Genomic DNA, 21,561 nt, shown 5'->3' with positions numbered 1-21,561 from the left:
ATTCACCTCCCACAAGAAGCTTCAATCTAGGGGAAGAGGAGTTATAGAGCGACGCCTATGGGTTTATTCAGGCCATGGACTTAGGAGTGCTGACATGGTCAAAGACATTGAACTTAGGAGTGCTGATGCTATGTTTCGTAATATTGTGAATTGTATAATTGCAACTGTATATGTTTTATTTTAACTAATATTTTATTCAGTTTAGAATCTGATTTTATTGTAATTAGTCGTTTTAGCTCTAATAAATTCTTTTTTTAAAAAAGGACTTTTGGCATTCCCAAATTTGAGTTATATATATTATATAATAATTTTCTTTGGTATATTTCAGGTTCTGGTTGTCTGGAATTAAAACAATTGTATTTTTGTTACTTGATATGTCGCCAATATTTGGCTTCATTAGAAATGCACTACAAATTTTTTGAAACAAAGAGATAGGCAAAATCAAGATAAAATCACATAAATATTTACTCACAGAGATAGAACTATTAACAAAAAAAACATAAGACAAACATTTGTTTTACACTTTCACAATTAGAGTAACAATTAAAAAATAAGTTAAAATACACATAAAACAACAAAAATTGTATAGTGAGATAGACGAGTTACTTTGAATTGCTATGTATACTGCAACAAACTTAAGTTTGGGAATATGACTCGTAACTCGACTATGCGCAGTGAATCGTGTTTACTATTGTTACCATGGAAACGACAAGCGTGCTGCTTGCCAGTGTCGTAGTTTGAGAAGTACGTATCGCAAAGTATTTCACCTGTTGATTTGATCTTGTTGGATATTTTATTAATTTTTTTTAGATTAATGCTTAGTATATTGGTAGTAATATTTAGTGTAATATTAAGTCATTAAGTGTATCTATAGTGGATTTAGTTCAGTTATTAATAATAATTATTTAACAATATCCTAAAAAGATATGAACAAAATTAAACCATTATACTTTTGAACAGATACTCTCAAATCATCTCGAACAAATTACAGGTGGCGAAAACTCGAAGACAATAGGAGTGTCCTAATGGTAAGTTATGATATTCGTTTAAAACGAATGGAATATTCAAACTAGCTAATTTAATCTTAATCTGAAGATATAACCATATAATTTAAAGAAACCGATTTCTAAGGACAAAAGGCTGATTATTGTTCATGCTGGAAGAGAGACTGGATTTGTACTTAACGCTGTGTTAATTTTTAAATCAGGTGCATGCTTATAATTAAAAAATCAATTTTAATAACAATAACAGTACTGTAAGCCATAATTACTATTAAAGTTTTATAATAAATTAAATTCTGTTAACGAGGCAAATTCGTTAACGAGGCAAATTCGCCATTCTTAGGATCCAAGAGTGGCGACTATGATGACGATATGAACCACCTTAATTTTATAAAGTGGATCAGAAGTCAGCTCTTCCCTAACTTACCCAAAAATTCGGTCCTGGTATATAGTTGATAATGCATCCTACCATAATGTACTAATGGAAGAAATGTGACGTCTGCTAGCCGTAGGGATATTATAGTAAAGTAGTTATAGGAAAAAAGTATTCCTTTTCCACAAACACTAACCAAAGCGGAGTTATATAAAATTATACAAGCCCATAAACCACGTTTTCCACTTGTTTATGTACTAGATTATGAGCTTTAACAACATCGACATAAAGTACTTCGCTTGATTTCCTATCTTCCGGAGTTAGACTTTATCGAAAAAATATGGGCTTTGGTAAAAGGTAAAGAGGCTACATATAATACAACGTTTAATATAAATAATGTTGAAAATATAGCAAAAACAAAATTTTTAGACATGTTAATAGAAGAGTGGGTTACTATATGTAAACACGTACAAAAATATGAAAACACTCAAATCGAAAACGAACATTTGTTAGCCACTACGCTGGACCATTTATGTTTTTAATACTGGTTTATACGAAGAAAGCATTTTTTAGGATACGGATAGTGATTCAAATTCGGAATTATATTCGGCCTCATCTCATAAATAAATAAATTGTAGATCTCCGCCTATGGCTAATTACTCACATTTCAAAGTTAGTATAAACAACCACTCGAAACCTCTTCTCAGCATCTCTGGCCTATACTCTTCAGTCTTCGTTTATGTGATAATTGCTACACACACAGCGCGTAAAATTAATTCGGCAACGAATTACCGAAAAAAAATCGTTCACGACGTCATTTATCATATCCAGATTCATAACACCGAGCTTGAAAAGTGATACTCAAGCAGAAATTTCAGATAATGAAAGTGTTTCAAGTGTTGGTTAAAATTGTTGTCTCAGAGGGGAATTAAGATAAGAATATACTAAGTACATAAGGTAGGTGGTAATAAATACTATCGCAGGGTTGACCTGACCGAAATATTCACAATTAATATTTGTCTGTCATGACGAATACTAACAATATTGGAATACTTAATAAAATTTTTTCATTTTTTCTTCTTTCACTTGGAAAGTATTCAAGTAAATATTTGTTTGTGATGACAAATATCGTCCATAATATAGTTGGTAATACCATATAAAATATTATCACATGTGTAAATAAAGAATTGTTATTAAGAATAACAAATAAACTTACCTACTATAGGTGTTTGTGATGACACCTCTACTATAGGTGTTTGTGATGACACCTGACTAAAATATTCACAATTAACATTTGTCTGTGATGACGAATATTAACAATATTGGAATGCTTATCAAAATTTTCATTTGTTCTTCCTTCTTTTTGGAAATTATCCAAATAAATATTTGTTTGTGATGACAAATATCGTCAATAATATAGTTGGTAATACCATATATATAATATTATCACATGTGTAAATAAAAAATTGTTATTAAGAACAACAGATAAACTTACCTACTATAGGTGTTTGTGATGACACCTCTACTATAGGTGTTTGTGATGACACCTGACTAAAATAGTCACAATTAACATTTGTCTGTGATGACGAATATTAACAATATTGGAGAATACTTATAAAAATTTTCATTTTTTCTTCCTTCTTTTTGGAAATTATCCAAATAAATATTTGTTTGTGAGGACAAATAATATCGTCAATAATATAGTTGGTAATACCATATATAATATTATCACATGTGTAAATAAAAAATTGTTTTTAAGAACAACAAATAAACTTACCTACCATAGGTGTTTGTGATGACACCTCTACTATAGGTGTTTGTGATGACACCTGACTAAAATATTCACAATTAACATTTGTCTGTGATGACGAATATTAACAATATTGGAATGCTTATCAAAATTTTCATTTTTTCTTCCTTCTTTTTGGAAATTATCCAAATAAATATTTGTTTGTGATGACAAATATCGTCAATAATATAGTTGGTACTACCATATATATAATATTATCACATGTGTAAATAAAAAATTGTTATTAAGAACAACAAATAAACTTACCTACTATAGGTGTTTGTGATGACACCTTTACTATAGGGTTTGTGATGACACCTGACTAAAATAGTCACAATTAACATTTGTCTGTGATGACGAATATTAACAATATTGGAGAATACTTATAAAAATTTTCATTTTTTCTTCCTTCTTTTTGGAAATTATCCAAATAAATATTTGTTTGTGAGGACAAATAATATCGTCAATAATATAGTTGGTAATACCATATATAATATTATCACATGTGTAAATAAAAATTGTTTTTTAAGAACAACGAATAAACTTACCTACTATAGGTGTTTGTGATGACACCTCTACTATAGGTGTTTGTGATGACACCTGACTAAAATATTCACAATTAATATTTTTCTGTGATAACGAATATTAACAATATTGGAATACTTATAAAAATTTTCATTTTTTCTTCCTTCTTTTTAGAAATTATCCAAATAAATATTTGTTTGTGATGACAAATATCGTCAATAATATAGTTGGTAATACCATATATATAATATTATCACATGTGTAAATAAAAAATTGTTTTTAAGAACAACAAATAAACTTACCTACTATAGGTGTTTGTGATGACACCTCTACTATAGGTGTTTGTGATGACACCTGACTAAAATATTCACAATTAACATTTGTCTGTGATGACGAATACTAACAATATTGGAATACTTTATAAATTTTTCATTTTTTCTTCGTTCACGTTGGAAAGTATCCAAGTAAATATTTGTTTGTGATGACAAATATCGTCAATAATATAGTTGGTAATACCATATATATAATATTATCACATGTGTAAATAAAAAATTGTTTTTAAGAACAACAAATAAACTTACCTACTATAGGTGTTTGTGATGACACCTCTACTATAGGTGTTTGTGATGACACCTGACTAAAATATTTACAATTAACATTTGTCTGTGATGACGAATACTAACAATATTGGAATACTTTATAAATTTTTCATTTTTTCTTCGTTCACGTTGGAAAGTATCCAAGTAAATATTTGTTTGTGATGACAAATATCGTCAATAATATAGTTGGTAATACCATATATATAATATTATCACATGTGTAAATAAAAAATTGTTATTAAAAACAACAAATAAACTTACCTATTATAGGTGTATGTGATGACACCTGACTAAAATATTCACGATTAACATTTGTCTGTGATGACGAATATTAACAATAGTGGATTAATAATAAAAATTTTTTTCATGTTTTCTTCTATCACTTTGGAAATTATCTAAGTAAATATTTGGTTGTGATGACAAATGATCGTCAATAATATATATATACATATGTGTGTGTATATGTGTATGTATATATGTGTATGTATGTATATATGTGTGTATATATGTGTATATGTATGTGTATATAATGTGTATATATTATTGTGTATATAATATTATCACATGTGTAAATAGAAAATTGTTATTAAGAATAACAAATAAACTTACCTACTATAGGTGTTTGTGTTGACACCTGACCGAAATATTCACAATTAATATTTATCTGTGATGGCAAAAAAAAAAAAAAAAAAAAAAAAAAAAAAAAAAAAAAAAAAAAAAAAAAAAATTATGCAGAAGAAATATTTGTTTGTGATGACAAATATTCAGGACAAAATATTTGTTGGAATAACAAAATTTGTAGAGGAAATATTCGGGGAACTTATCCTGATAATGAATATTGTTTGTGATAAAAATAATACGGTGAATAATAATATCTATAATACAGTTTGTAGTGACAAACTTAAGCATTTGGTTTGAAATAAATAGGTTCAGGCCTGATATCAAGTAAAGATATCAGTTGCAAGCTCCATACAAACAGATTGCCGCTCGATAGGCTCATATTTTAACTTCCGGACTAGAAGAAAATATCTGCAAGCTAGTGGCTCCTCTAGATATAAATCCGGAAGTAAAAGTAGCGGTAAGTGACTCCACACTTCGCAAAGATGCTCGTTTAGTACTGCTCCAGTAATAAATTGATGCTAGTATGGCAGCTATAGGAATAGCTTTAACAAACATGCTTGGTGAAAAGGAGGGAGGAATTAAAGAGTATAGCGATGCCAGCCGCTTATTGACAAACATTCATTATTCAGAGTCAGTATCGCGAAGAGAACTAATAGCCATTAATTTAAATAAAGAAATGGCAGATGTATTAAAGGATACCACAATCACTGAATCGCCTTTTGGTAATGATCTTGACAATAAGGTCAAGACTGCGAAAGAATTGAAGAAATCAGGGCAACAAAAAGGTATTAACATACATACGAGGTATGATTATCCCACTTGCAAAGAAACCAAAACAAATTATTACAAACCTTATAAACAAATTAATGCTTAGTGGTGCAATATCTAATGTTGATCATAGTGATGATCAGCATATTTCCAAGGTTTTTGCATTTCCAAAATCAGATGGATCATACCATCTTATTTTATATCTTAAAAATTTTAATAAAATTGTTGGAAATGTACATTTTAAGATAGAAGATAATAAAGTTGTCAGACTTATATCTCAAGGTTGTTCATGTCAAAATTGATTTAAAAGATACATTTAGTTAAGGTTGGATTATGTTAAGTAATGTGTTAACTAATTGCCTCAGGGCATTTTTAGATACGAACTTTACATTTTAGGAACATATAATATGTTGGGCATTATTATAATAAAGTTGTTGCAACGACTTTAAACATCTACAATTTATTTATTTATGAGATGAGGCCGAATATAATCTTAAGATCAAACGAACTTACCTGAAGTTCGATCTTGATTATATGAGGCCTCATCGAAATAAATAAGTCCCAACCCACCCTAACATTTTGGAAAAATGCCCATAATATGTTGCAACAACAACTTTCAAATAGACTGAAGAGTATAGGCCAGAGATGCTGAGAAGAGGTTTCGAGTGGTTGTTTATACTAACTTTGAAATGTGAGTAATTAGCCATAGGCGGAGATCTACAATTTATTTATTTATTTCGATGAGGCCTCATATAATCAAGATCGAACTTCAGGTAAGTTCGTTTGATCTTAAGAATAGAGATCTTAGAATCATGCGGGTAATTATAACTAAAGCATTCTTGTTTAGATAAATAAATATATTATTGAATTAGTTAAAATAAACTATTTATTTTTTTTTGCAAATTTAAAACTCTTTCTTCATGGTAATGTTAATAAATTGTAAGTATTGAGGAATTTTTTATTTATTAAAGTGCTCCTAATATTTTACTCAAAAAATTCATTCTTCATTTTAATTGAATATACTTATGAAAAATTATTTTAAATCTACCTGTTTCCGCCCGCCATTGGTAGAAACAGTCCGCCTACCTGCGCCAAACACTACGTCACATTCCCAAACTTAAATTTGTTGAACTCTATATTAATAAAGTAGCAGGTACATGGTCAATTAATTTTGAATGGATTGCAGAATATTTCTGTAGATGCTGCTTAACTGATTCGTATCTGCTTTGTAATTTATTATTTCGAGATTCCACAATATTATTACAAATACAAAACTTAAGTTAGCAGATATAATATCATTAATATTTTAAATGATTTTAAAGCCAGTTTAAAACGAAATTTTAATACTAACTTTAAGAAAATAAAACAAAAGAATATTAAAAAAATTTAAAAAGCTCTATCAGCATCAGTCAACAAATGAATATATATTTAAAGAGACAATTGTGCATAAATTAAAAACATATCCAATATAGTAATAGCAAAAGATATTTCTAACTTCCTCTCTCTTGGTCCAAAATTTGCAATACCATCAGTCCGGAGTGACTTGAGGCTAGATATCTTTCTTGCTGACATGGAAATGATAACTTTTCTTCACTCTCATCCAGAACTGCTTATTTTAGTCTAATAAACGTGGTTGTACTGTTGCTCTCAACAACGATGAATATATTAAAAAAAATGAGTTACTTCTGAATGATCCTCTAATATATTTACGACTACCTAAAGATCCAACATCATCAATACAAACTTCATTCAATAACTTAATAAAGAGATTAAAATCCAAAACACAACATACTGATCAACAGGCAAAAGAACTTACTATCTATAATTCTTCTTTTCCAAAACTGTACTCATCATCATCACTGGCTGGACAACCCTTTTTGGGTCTTAGCCTGTTCCAGGATTCTTCTCCATTCTGATCTGTTTCGTGCTTTTTTTCTCCAGTTTTTTATTTTTAAGGTTGTTATATCATTTTCTATTTGTTCTAAGTATCTTAGTTTTGATCTTCCTCTTATTCTTTTTCCTACTGGCATCTGTTTGAATATTTTGTTTGGTATTTCGCCTTCTTCCAATCTTTCTACATGTCCTATCCAACGCAGCCGTCCTATTTTAATGAATTTTATAATATCCGGATCCTGGTATATTTTGTATAGTTTAGAGTTGTATCTTCTTCGCCATATTCCGTTTTCTTTTGTGCCCTTATATATGTGTCGTAAAGTTTTTCTTTCGAAGGTGGCTAACAACGTTTCCTCTCTTTTAGTGAGTGTCCAGGTTTTTGAGCCATATGTGAGTACCGGTCTTATTAGGGTTTTATATATTTGGCATTTTGTCTTTATTGCGACATTAGGTGTCTAATTAAGCCATGGTAACATTTATTTACAATAAATATTTGCCTCTTCACTTCCTCCGTAACGTTATTATCAGACGTGACTAGGGATCCCAAGTATATAAAGTTTTTTACCCCCTCTATGTTGCATTCTCCTATTGTTATATTTTGTGGCTGCCTTATTTCTGCGTTTTTACTTACCTGCATATATTTTGTTTTGATCTGATTGATTTTAAGACCACTATTTTGTGCAGCTCGTTCTATTTGGTTGTATGCCTCTATCATTTCTCTTCTTGATCTTGCGATTATGTCAATATCATCTGTAAATGCTAGTATTTGCACGCTTTTATTAATGATTGTTCCTCGTGTATTGACTGTTGTGTCCCTCAGTATTTTCTCGAGTACGATGTTGAACAAGATGCATGATAGAGCGTCTCCCTGGCGTAGTCCCTTTTTCACATCTATTGTTTCCGTTAACTGTACTGTCTACCAAAAATCCATAAAGAAAATGTTCCTGTACGTGCCATTACTAGTTCAATAAACTCTGTTACTTGTAATATATCCAAATTTTTGTGTAACATTTTACAAAATACCTTTAAAGATATGACATATTTGAATGTTAAAGATACGTTCACATTTGTGAATAAGATCGGAGGTACAAAATTACCTGATAATTATGTAATAATCTCTCTGGATGCAATTTCACTATTCACTAATATTTCGGAAGACTTAGTATATTCAATTATACGTCGAAAATGGGAACTAATGTCAAAAACACAATCTTAAAGAAAGTTTTTTGACATTGCTAAAATTTATTTTTAAAAATATCTACCTTTCATTTAACAAAACATTTTATCGTAAAATCTTTGGAACACCCATGGGTAGTCCGATAAGTAATATATTGGCACTCATTGTTTTAGATCATGTAATAGAAAATACTACAATCAACCTTCCATTTATACTAACCTTCCTATACAAATTTGTCAATGGCATTTTCTGTACCGTACCAAACGATCAGGTTGACACCATCTTAAAAAATACATTTAACTCTTTTTAATGACAAAATACAGTTTGCTGTTGAAAGAAAAACTAACCATGGCGTACCTTTCTTAGACACTAAAGTAATCCGCACGGAAGGCAATCATATAATACTAGATTGGTACCAAAAATCTACTGCATCAGGCAGATTTCTAAACTTTGCTTCTAACCTCCCAAAACACCAGAAATACAGTATAGTTCTTGTTATGAAAAATAGAATACTCAATATATGTGACGACCAGTTTCTAAGTAATAGCAAAGAATATAGACGCTTATAGAAGAATTTTTCACTGTTATTTTTGAGCATAGCAAAAGATGGGACATAGATAAAGAAAAGTGGGACGAGTGGAACGCACGTGTTGCACGTGGTACCACTAAGGAGCGGTTTGCTTCTAAAATATGAAAGAGTGGGGCAATAAATGCAACTTTAGATATTTTTATATGTAGATGCCGCGTGGTCGTAGAATAGGATTAAATTTTTGCGTTTTATAAAATTGTTTAAAGAAAATAATATTATTTTAACTTTTAATAAATTAATCTTTTTAGAAAAATTATTATAATTCAAATTTTTAATTGAAATATGTACAAATCTTAAGTATAAATCAGTTTAAGACTATATTGTAATAATTTCACCAATATTCATTCATTGTGAAAATTATGTTTTAGATACTATTAGTTGTTATTTTAAAACAAGATTAAATAGTACCCATACAGCGTAAAAACTTTCACATATAGGTACTATTCATTAAAATGTACTGTTAAAGTTTATTTTGTTATTTCAAAAATAAATCAGGAATGCTTTTTGTTGTTATTGAAAAATTATGGATGAAATGGAAGTTTTGGCGAAATGGAAAATTTCATAATTTAGTAAAAAGTTTCATTGAATACTTTTTTTTTAAATTGAAATTTTTTAAAATTGTTTCGTTAATTTCTGGGCAGAAAAACAGTATAATAAAAAGTTATGTGACGGTTTTTCGTTGTGTTGGAACAAACCCATTTTTAATTCAAAGTTATACAATTAAAAAAATAAATACTTTGAATATTGTAAATATCATACATTTTTAAGTTTTAAAATTAAAAATTTAACAATTTAATATATTGAAAATAAAGATTTTATTGTGAAAAAACAAAAAAAAAGACAGTTTGCAAATCAATGGCATCGAAATTTGTTTAGGCGTAGATGCAAAGTTACCCGTTCGTACTCCTTTCCCACTTCCCCCTAACTACATATTTCATTATGAAATTTTCAAGATAGTTTTAAGCCGACGGCCACGGCACCACGCTGTGAGTTTATGCAGCCACCCTCTTAAACCGTAACCAAATCGCCCATTTGAACTGGTCTTCTATAAGCGTCTATCTTCTTTGGTAATAGTCAGAGTAAATTACTTGAGATATTTATGAACAACGGTTATCCGAAGACACTCCTTAAACAATTCATTTACAACTCCCACTATTATGATGGATCATTGGATAGAGATGCTTCACAAAAATTTAAATATAAAAGATTTCCCTTTGTTGATAATCTAACAAATAAGATTACAACTCTCTTCAAACCATACACTAACATTAGAATTGTAGGTACAGCGGTATTAATAACAAAAGTTTCTTTTCTCGTGTTAAAGACATGGCACCAGTAATGTACACTACCAATAAAATCTAGAAAATACAGTGCTTAGGCTGCAATGGTTATAATAATATTGAAATCCTACAAACAGTAACTGATTATAAAAACAGTCTGTTTCTCGAAATGTATTATATTACCAACACAAAATATGTAATAAATTACACAGCAGATACAAATCAGTTAAGCAGCATCTACAGCAATATTCTATAATCCATTTAATTCAAAATTAATTTACCATATATCTGCTACTTTATTTTATACATATATAGATCAGTTACTGAGGGTTTTTACCTCCGAATTCTTTATAACTGAATTGATTCATTTGAAATTTTGTGTGTTGGTAATAATTACTCAAGGAACAAAAGTTATATAGTGCCGATGGGCGCTTCGACCCTGGGGGTGTTTGCCACCCCTTTTCGATGGTGGAAATTTTTTTACTTAATATAACTACGCTATTCGATAGAAGGACAAATTTTAAACAAAAAATGTGGTAAACATTTTTTTCGCTAGATTAATACTTTTTGAGTTATTCGCTGTTGAAAAGTGTCATTTTTCGTTAAAAAAAAACATGTTTTTCAAAGGTTTTTTAAGAATAGCTCTGAAACTAAGAGTTTTATCAAAAAAGTGTAACGACTAAAATTAAAGCTCATAAAAAAACAAAAAGATTGGCTTCTTAATGAATATTTTTTGTTTAATATTAACTGAGTTATGACTGTTCAAAGAAGGTTTGTTTTTGTTTTTATCTTTCAATACGAGTATTTAACGTTAAATAACGGAAAACGGGTACATTTTTCGACAAAACTCATATAATATTTTTAAAAGAGCTTGAAAAGACCTTTAAAATGAGTGGTGGTAAAAGTCGTCCTTTGCACTAACTGTACGTGAGATACGATCAAAAAAACGATGGTTTTCTCAAATTTTTGTAAAAAAAACGCAATAAAACTAACGCCATGTTCACTAGGATTGAAATAAATTGTTTTCCTTATAGAATTCACTTTATTTTAGTGTTTTTTTTTGTATGATCCAAAAGTTTAGTCACTTTAGAATACCCAGTTTTTGAAAAAAATATGATGACAGTTTTTTTTGTGAAATTGTGAAAGTGTAAAACAAATGCTTGTCCTATTTTTTTGTGAACACTTCTACCTCTGTAAGTAAATATTTATGTAATTTTATTTTAATGTTGCTTATCTCTTTGTTTTAATAAATTTGTAGTGCACTTCTGATGAAACCAACAATCAGTTGGCGAAATATTAAAACAGGCCATTCACGTTCCAACAACTTCGGAATATTTTGATAATGATTTTTGAAGTGGAAGTCCAAACGACAAATACATTTAATTTCTAACTCATATTGTGGCTTATTCCCAATTAACATAGTAAATTTACTATAAGATCACTATGTAACTGATATTTCTTCCCTGTATACAATTTGCTTACCACATCAGCTCCAAACAAAAGCTCAATTGGTGCTGTGTGTCAGACATCGCTTAGCAAAAATCCCCAGTTCGCAAACAAATAATAGAAAATAACTTTTAATTGCACGAAAAAAATTATTATAGCCCTGCAATCTGAAATCACCTTTCCCAATAGTTGTTGAGGTATTTTACAGCTGAACTTCAGATCCTCAAATGACCTTCCAGTGGCCAGAAAGCGTAAAGTTGCTACAAGGCGTTGTTCAGTACTGACACATTCACGCATGACGGTATATTTTTGGAAATGAGTAGACCAACTTTTACCAGCAACAGCGAAAAAGTGAAGTTGTCCATTCTGAGGTAGTTTTTGTAATAATCCTCATCAATGACATTAAGCAATTTTATGTCACAATAGTTCACATGATCAACAAATAATTTCTTCATTCAATATTTTTTCTTCTTTTTTTTTTCAAACGATAAGGATTAAAAGCACAACTTTCGTTGCCACTTTCCTCCTCCTAATTATATTTTGCGTAGTATATATTCGATACATTTTTTGATTAAGTGATGTACACCGACGTGAAAACAAACTAGAACTGGACTTGGACCGCTAGTTGGATAGCAAGTCGGAGCGTGAGTGGAGACGAATATCAAACTAGTAGTCCTACTAAGTGGGACCGCAAGTCTCGGAACGTGAATGCTCAGCTTAAGTGACAAAGAAATAGAATATGTATATATATATATATATATATATATATATATATATATATATATATATATATATATATATATATATATAGTAGTCCTACTAAGTGCGACCGCAAGTCTCGGAACGTGAATGCCCAGTTTAAGTGACAAAGAAATAGAATATATATATATATATATATATATATATATATATATATATATATATATATATATATATATATATATATATATTGTAGCGAGATTAAATAAAACGAGCGGTTCGAATTTACATACATATATTTATTTATAAGTTGACAGTTCGGTAATACCTTAACAACTCTCCTTTACTCATTACATCGTTACATATATCAAAGTTACTATGTTCTAGAACATTCCCAACTCTAATTCGCCTACGTGACGGGTTGTTCCCTCTCGCACTCGAGATCGCTGAAAAGTTCTAGTCGCTTGCGAGATGCAGCCGTTACACGGGCCACGCTGAATGCATGTTCGTAACAATATATATTGTATTTATATTTTTTGTTTATAATATAAATGTGATTCATTTTCGTATATTTTAGGCAATACTTGTTCCATGCTCTACCTTTTGTCAACACCATTGACTCCGTAACATTGATGAAAAATATTATAACTGAAAAATTAGCATCTGAAACAACGATTAATGAATTTATAACATCAATAGGTTTTATGCCAAATCCCGATAGCGAAATGATGGATATAGCTCAAAGTCTTCTACAGGAATCTGAAACTTTTTCTGCAAATAAAGCTTTAAGTATATCTAACTTGGCACATACATATTGCAGTAATACCAAAGAGTGCAGTAGTGACTATTCGATATATTCTATTAATGAATATTTTCAAAACCATTTTGGTGAATTGATCAAAAACTCTCCATTTAACAGAGAAACGCATGACGAGGTAAGTTATTATTAAAGTCAGACAAATCTTAAAAGTACTTATACATATTCATTTGCAAAGATTTGTATTTTGTTTTGAATTTTTAAATAAACTTGTATGTATATACTTCATACTTGATATTTTTAAAATAATATTATGCTTATCTTAACTCATTAACATGCTGTCTGCTTTGCTCTATTCTTTTCTCTTATCAAATCTTTTATTTCTTGCGGTATATCCTCAAATCTTCCCGTGTGCATTTCTACTTCATCTTCTGTACTGTACTATCATATGCTGCAGTTCGTGTATTTTCTCTTTTAGTGCTGTTATTTCGGCATTCTTTTCTTTCAATAGCAATTTCATCTTTGCCAGTTCGGACTTTTCGTCCTCACTGCTCCTTTGTCTCATTCTTTTTGTTATGGCACGTCTATCGAGGGGTACGTCGTCGTCCGTGATGTACATTTCTTTTTCGCGGTTTCTCTCCGCGCGGTCTTTTGTCCTCTTTTTCTTAACAAATTTTAACAAAAATAAAAACACTTTAAATTATAAAACGGACACTGGACAGTCAAGTAACATATATTGTAACATATTGAACAAAATTTATAAATATTCAATATAGCCAACATTCATCTTAATAACAACTAACCTTAATAATTCATCAAAGAAATATCATTCTTCTAACCTTTCTTTTATTGTTATTTTTATTTTTACATTTGAAATGATTTTAATTTTTTATCGTATAGCTGTAACGAAAGTGCTTAAAACAATTTAATCTTGACATTCAATATTTCAAATACTTCAATGTCAGTTTTTATTTGCGAAATCTTATAAATTCTGTGTGTTTTAAAATGTATTTGTACGCCATTTTTTGTAATGTTTTAATTGTTTTAGTTTACTCCTGAGGACGCTATTAAATAAATGGCGAAATATTAAGTATCTCAGAAAAAAGAAAGATTTTCATTACAGACCACTCTACCCGATAATTCGAACGTATATATATATATATATATATATATATATATATATATATATATATATATATATATATATATATATATATATATATATATATATATATATATATAAGGGGGGTTGAGGTTAATTGGGTATACAGCTGATCAAAAGCCAAGTGTACTCTGTTTAACAATTCATTATATTTCGCCAATTTTCATTGGCATCATCAGATGAGAGCTACAATTATTTAAAACATGGTAAAATACAATTTAATAATAGTTTGTTGTTTATATACTTACTTAATTGAGGTTAATGGCAGTGTGATTTTTTTTAATACCATCAAGTAAAAATTTTTTTTGTTGGAATAATGTTGATTGTAGTTGATGTTGATTACAAATTAAAATATAGGAAATAAATACAATTCAAATTAAAAATAAAACAGACACAACGTTTAGTTCGGTAAATGTCATTAAGGTTAAGTACTAGAACTATCAAATATCGAATGTTATTAATTGACTTTTGTGAAGATGATTAGTTCCATGGTGTTGACGTAGTAGTTGTTTATTTGATTATAATATTTACTGTAAGGTGTGTTATAATTGAAAAATTTTTTTGAAATTACATTATGTGTTGTATTAATTATTTAATATTTATATGTGTCTATTTATAATGTTTGTTTTTCGATGTGTAATAAATAAGCATAAATCTCACTCAGATGTTCAACATCTGATTTCTTATTTATTAAATTATCCATTTGAGTGATAAATGCCATCTCGAGGAAGAGTCTTTTATTGAGATTATTTTCCATTATCAACATCAACTACAATCAACATTATTCCAACAAAAAAATTTTTACTTGATGGTATTAAAAAAAAAATCACACTGCCATTAACCTCAATTAAGTAAGTATATAAACAACAAACTATTATTAAATTGTATTTTACCATGTTTTAAATAATTGTAGCTCCCATCTAATGATGCCAATATAATGAATATAATGAATTGTTAAACAGAGTACACTTGGCTTTTGATTAGCTGTATACCCAATTAACCTCAACCCCCCTTTTTCATCTACCAGTTCAGCTGTTATTTTAGAGGATATATATATATATATATATATATATATATATATATATATATATATATATATATATACATACATATTATACATATATATGTATAAATTGTATAATTGAATCAGCAATATGGTATATGGTATATCTGATTTAACATTTCTCTAGTATTGTGATACATTTCAAACTTTCTCAGCTATCTTTTTTATTGTTTTCATAGATTATGGTCACCCTAAAGGCATTGTCTAACATTGGCACGATGTCGGAAGACTTCTACCAAGAACTTTTCAAAGTTATAGAAAATTCTGAGATCGACGTGGCTATACGAGTTGCAGCCGTAGAAACTTTTAGAAGAACTCGGTGTGAAGAGACAAGAAGTTATTTTGAACATATATTTAGAAGGCAGGAAGTTGATTCTGAAGTTAGGATTGCATCTTATTTACAAATTATGAGATGTCCGAATTATTTGATGGTTAAAACTATTAAACATGCGCTAATGAACGAAGAAGTTAACCAAGGTTTGTTTTTAATTATTATTCTTAATTATATTATTTTAGATAAATAATTTTAATTATAATGTTTCAGTCCAAAAGATCTAAACTTGTCAGAAAGTTTATTGTCCGTGTCCAAAATATGTTTGATATCTGATTAGGTCTTAGAAATACCTGTTGTAGTTATATTTAGCGTTATCAAACAATTACTCTATAATAACAGACAACATTTTTGGTCTTTGGTCGTTTCCTCAGCACTCTCATAGTATCTGCATGTTATTATTTTTAATTCATCCCTCCTATAGATGTAATATCGAAGTGAGCAGTGTTCAGTGAGAATATCCCTCGTTACTTAGAGGTGGGTTTTCCAAAGCTCTATGAGTATTTTGCTTACCTACTATAATATTTTTCCAGTAAGTTGCAGTAAGTTCCTTTTACAGTTTTGGACATCTTCTACGATGCAGCTTTTTACTATACAGCAGAACGGTTGTAGTAAGATAAAATAGCACTAGATCCTTGCTTAGCAAAACTATCAATAATCTCATTACAAGCAATCTTTGTAGTTCTAAGGTTTACCGACTTTTAAGTTTCTATATAAAGACATTGAGTTTTTAGTGTAGTTTCAGAAAGTTAGTGTTTTTCCCTTCATGGTGGCAGATTTAATTTTTAATTTTTTCTTATTCGCCAGTAAAATTTTTTTTTGGGTTTACTAAAAGTCCTTCTTGTCAATATTAGATAGTTACTGCGTTCAAGGCAACTTGCGTGTAATTATCAATAATACTCTCATGGTTGCCTATAAACCCATTATAGCAACCCATGTAAGTAGAAGTGATAAAACTCTTACTTAAGGAAATTTTATTGCCCCATAGTGGTTCACTGCTATCTGAGATAAGTAATCGTATTCCTACTAGTGAGTAAATTAAACTCATTAGATTATAGAAATAATGTCTACGAATGCACATAACGATACTTCTGTTGACCGAATGACCTTTGCGAAGTTAAAGAAGTCAAGCAAGGCATCTATGATATATTTGCTTGGTTGATTGGCAAGTCATACGGTCGGTTTATCCTCCACAGTATCGGGAGTTACTGGACTGGATGGTTACCAACCGCTGCTCGAGAAAAGGAACGAAGACTCTTCTGTTCCATCTTCTTATTATTTGAGAAATTAGTACAGTTATGATTAACACCAACGGGAGGTTTACCGGGGGCTCTGCTATCAACGGGGTGCTACTGGCAATATAGGGTACTTTAGCAGTTCAAAATTTCTTATATTCAAATATATATCTTACATAATACAGGTTTAGGAGTACTCTATGCTTAGAAGGCACCTCGATTGTTAAATATAGATGTCGGTTGAATGCGTTGAAAGTTTGATTGTTTTACAAATTTCTAAATAATTCTTTCTTTCAGACTTTTACTTATTCCGACAATATAGATTTAACAGCAAAGTGCTTACTTCGGATCGTTTTCTTTCGTGAAATAATGCTAAGTCCTTTCTGACTTCTCTTTAATTCGGACGAATGGTTTAACAGCAAAGTGCTAAATTCGAGGAATAATTCTAAGTCCCTTCGGACTTAGAATAAGTGTCTACGTACTGCATACCTACAGTCGCCGGCAGCTATAAGGATGGTGTAAGAGCCCATCTAGGTAGGGCCGAAGTTTCCTTTGACGTGGTTCCACACCAAGACTTGCTTGCCTTGTAGGTAGGTATTAAGCTGTCGACTATCTTGGTTGTCTAAGAAGCGGTTTCTGGCGTAAAGCGTGGCTCATTGGACTGCCGTCGTTGTTTTCCACCCGTTGTTGTCGTGTCTCGTTTAGTCTGACCTGGTGCTCGGTTTCTTGTGATCTTCTCGGTCGATATCCCAGGAGCAGTTCTGCCGGCGTCTGGCCTTTGGCATCATTTTGGTGGGTACGAAGGCTGAAAACGACATTAGACACGTAGGACTCCTACCTAGAGTCCTCAGGAGATGAAACTCATACCTGGAGGCCTTTCTGTAGCTCCTGGACTCGTCTCTCTATGGGATTGGTTCGTTGGTAGTGGATTGGGCTTCGTTAGTTCTGTATATTATGTTTGTAGAGAAATCGTTCCTAAGCATCCGTCCGGAATTGGATTCCATTGTCAGTAATAATGGTGAACGGTCTACCCCATCGGTTGAAAATTTCTTCTTGCAGGAAGCAGATGATGTCTCGGCTTTTGGCAGCTGTGATTCATCTGTACTCAGTTGTTAAGGCAGCCTCGTACGTTAGTAGCGGCATCTATACGAAGTAACAAGAAGTCGAGAGACCTCTCTTTTAACCTTTTACTCCGACATGCATCTACGGTCCACCCTTGAAAAATACTATCTTTTCGCTGTTTATGTAGAGAAAAGACGTAAAAATAAAAGCTTTTTGCTATCAAATAGAAGTCTCTCGACCTCTTGTTACTTTGTATAGATGCCGCTACTAGCTTACCAGGCTGTTATTTTAAATATAATTGCCAAATACTATACTGCATTTTATTTCAGTATGAACTTCCACAAGTGTTCCTGATAAGGAATTGAATAACTCGAAACACGTGTAGAACAATGATGGAATTTGAATTGAAATTAAATGCAATATTTCACTTTCATTTTAACGTCTTTTCTTTACGTTAAGATCGAAAAGACAGTGTTTTTCAATGGTGAACCGTAGATATATGTCGGAGTAAAAAGTTCCTTCTAGAGTCGTTCGAATTAAATTTGCGGATCACCTAATTTGCTATCAAAGTGAGGTCTCTATTTATTAATAATTTATTAACAATAAATAGAGAAATAAATAATATTAATACTATTACAAAAATTATTAATAAGCTCACCAGGCTTCCGCGTTAAAGTGCGCCGTGCTTTCGACATCCTCTCTGTCTTTTTCAGGGCTTCCGAGGTCTCAGTCTCAAGAGCTCTCGGCACTTATACATTTAAATACTTGGTAAAATTGCAAATATATAAAAGTGTCAATGTAAAATTGTCATTTGAGAAATCTGAAGGCTTATAAAGGTACATGCTGTGGTGGTGGAGCTGGCCTGATGTCAACCACATGGATAATTCGGTCGACATCTGTATCTCTACGTACTTCATACCTACGGTCGCCGACAGCTCTAAGGATGGTGTGGGAGCCCATCCAGGTAGGGCCAAAGTTTCCTTTTACGTGGTTTTACACCAAGACTTGCTCGCCTTGTAGGTAGGTCTTAACCTTTTAAACATCTTGGTTGTCTAGGAAGAGGTTTCTGGCGTAAAGCGTGGCTCATTGGACTGCCGTTGTTCTCTATCCGTTTTTGTAGTGTCTCGTTTAGTCTGACCTGGTGCTCGGTTTCGTGTGATCTTCTCGATCGATATCTCAGGAGCAGTGATCACTAATCACTTTACTACTATAACTGGGAACAGCGTACGGTTCATTTATACCGTCGATGGTGATGTGGTTTGGGTGGAGGTTAGCGTGGGGGTTGGAGCGAAGATTTCTGCACGCCAGATTTTGATTGGAGGGTGGAACGGACGATATTTCCTTTATAAGAGGTCTCAATGTGGAAGGTAGCCGGATGGCGTCACCCATTTTATTAAGACAAATTGGCATTTTTTAAATTTCTGTGGCTTCTTGGATACAAGCGACTAGGTTAACACCATCTTTATACAGGTCACAAAATGGGTTTTGAAAACTTGAGAACCATAGCCCGATCTGTTTCTATAAACCAAGAATCCGAGAAATAATACAAATGGAAAGAGGCCAAATTGTCTTTAATCTCGAAGGTAATCTTAAAGAGATTACTTTCGACATGGAGACCTCTCATTAAGAAAATATCACTCGCTTCATCCACCAACCAAAACCCCGTCGTCAAAAATAATTGCGTCAAACGCCACGCTAACCCCTACGCCAACACCCACGCCAACTCCAACACAAACCACGTTATCAACGACGGTATAATAAATTGTCCGCTATTCCCAGTAGCAGTAGTGCAGTAATTAGTGATAAGTGTAATAGTGCCTGAGGAGGAGACTGAGACATAGGACGACCTGAAAAAGACATCAGAAAATGTGTCGAAAGCTCGGCACAGTAATAATCGACACGCTTCAACACGGAAGTTCAGTGAGTTGAAGATTAATTTTGGTAATAGTATTAATCTTAGCTTTAGGTTATATATATATATATATATATATATATATATATATATATATATATATATATATATATATATATATATATATATATATATATATATACATACATATTGTACGTGTCGTTTAATATTTTTTCCATAATTTTGCCTCTGGTTTTACTGTAGGAAGTGTGTCATTCTTAGGAATAAAGTAGATTTTCACCATTCTTTTGGATAATGATAGCCTAAGTTTCAACTCCTCTTGACATTTTTTTGAGGTAGTAGAATCTTAGTCTCCTATCGTAACAGATCTAAAAAACCTACTATATCTCTGGAGGAATTCTCCTCCATTTTTTACTTATAAAGATATCGATAGAAAATTTAATATTGTTTTATGTGAAGATATACTTTTGACGTTCTTAATAATCTGTATGTGGCTTCTCTTCACGTTCATTTCGTTTTAAGTTGTTCAAGATTATTTTATTTATTCCTCTACCGCATGGATGCACAGACCGCGGCCCGCCGGCCGAATACTGGTGGCCTGCAACAGCAAAAATAATACTCTTGTACATTCGAAAACTATTGAATTCTATTCCAGAATAAAACAAAAAAAAATATGTTCGAAAAGTAATTTAAATCTCGCGCGCGCTATTTGAATCTAGTGCCCAAAAATGCTAAGTCAAGTAACATCGCTTGCTGCCTTTATATAAAGTTTAAAATAGTAGAGAAATCAAGAATGTTCTAGCGCGGTGCGAGCAAGCGAGATAGCAGTAGTCCCGAATTCCCGATTGCTCGCGTAGGAATACGAAGCTTCCACAGTCGTATGCTCAGATTACAGTTACACCAGAGAATAACCGAACACAGAGAAGCGACAGTCCGTTAAAGTTACGTGGCCAAGCCGCCAATGACAGCTAACAACCAGAAAATTAATAGTCAGTGGGCAAAAGGGACAAAATATAAATTCTTAAGAGCGTAGGCGCAAAATTTCGGGCCAATGTTTTTTAAATGCATTCATTTTTTTCGAATCCTGAAAAAACTAATAAGTATTTTTGAAAAATTTAAACGCAGAATGAAAGACTACATTATTACTGAGGGCCGAAAGTCCCTGAAAACTTCTATAATGTTTATTTTAATAAGTTACAGGGGTAAAAAAAAAAGAGAAAATTTAGTGTGATTTTTAATTTCAAATATCTCATTCAAAAAAACTTTTTGTTTATTCTAAGGGACTTTCAGCCCTCGGTAATAATGCAATCTTTCATTC

General features: G+C 31.3%; 1 protein-coding gene across 1 annotated transcript in view; it reads left to right on the top strand.

The window, feature by feature from the left end:
* Positions 1-21,561, top strand: part of LOC140452872 (apolipophorins-like) — a 100,967-nt gene that overhangs the window by 44,761 nt on the left and 34,645 nt on the right. The window contains exons 7-8 of the mRNA XM_072547207.1: positions 13,338-13,695; positions 15,922-16,219. Coding sequence (XP_072403308.1) covers positions 13,338-13,695; positions 15,922-16,219 — 656 coding nt within the window. The remainder of the gene's footprint in view (positions 1-13,337; positions 13,696-15,921; positions 16,220-21,561) is intronic.

This window comes from Diabrotica undecimpunctata, chromosome 11 (assembly GCF_040954645.1).
Source record: "Diabrotica undecimpunctata isolate CICGRU chromosome 11, icDiaUnde3, whole genome shotgun sequence".
NCBI classification, from domain to species: domain Eukaryota; kingdom Metazoa; phylum Arthropoda; class Insecta; order Coleoptera; family Chrysomelidae; genus Diabrotica; species Diabrotica undecimpunctata.
Note: the sequence above shows the minus strand (reverse complement) of the source record. Positions and strands in the feature narration are given on the sequence as shown.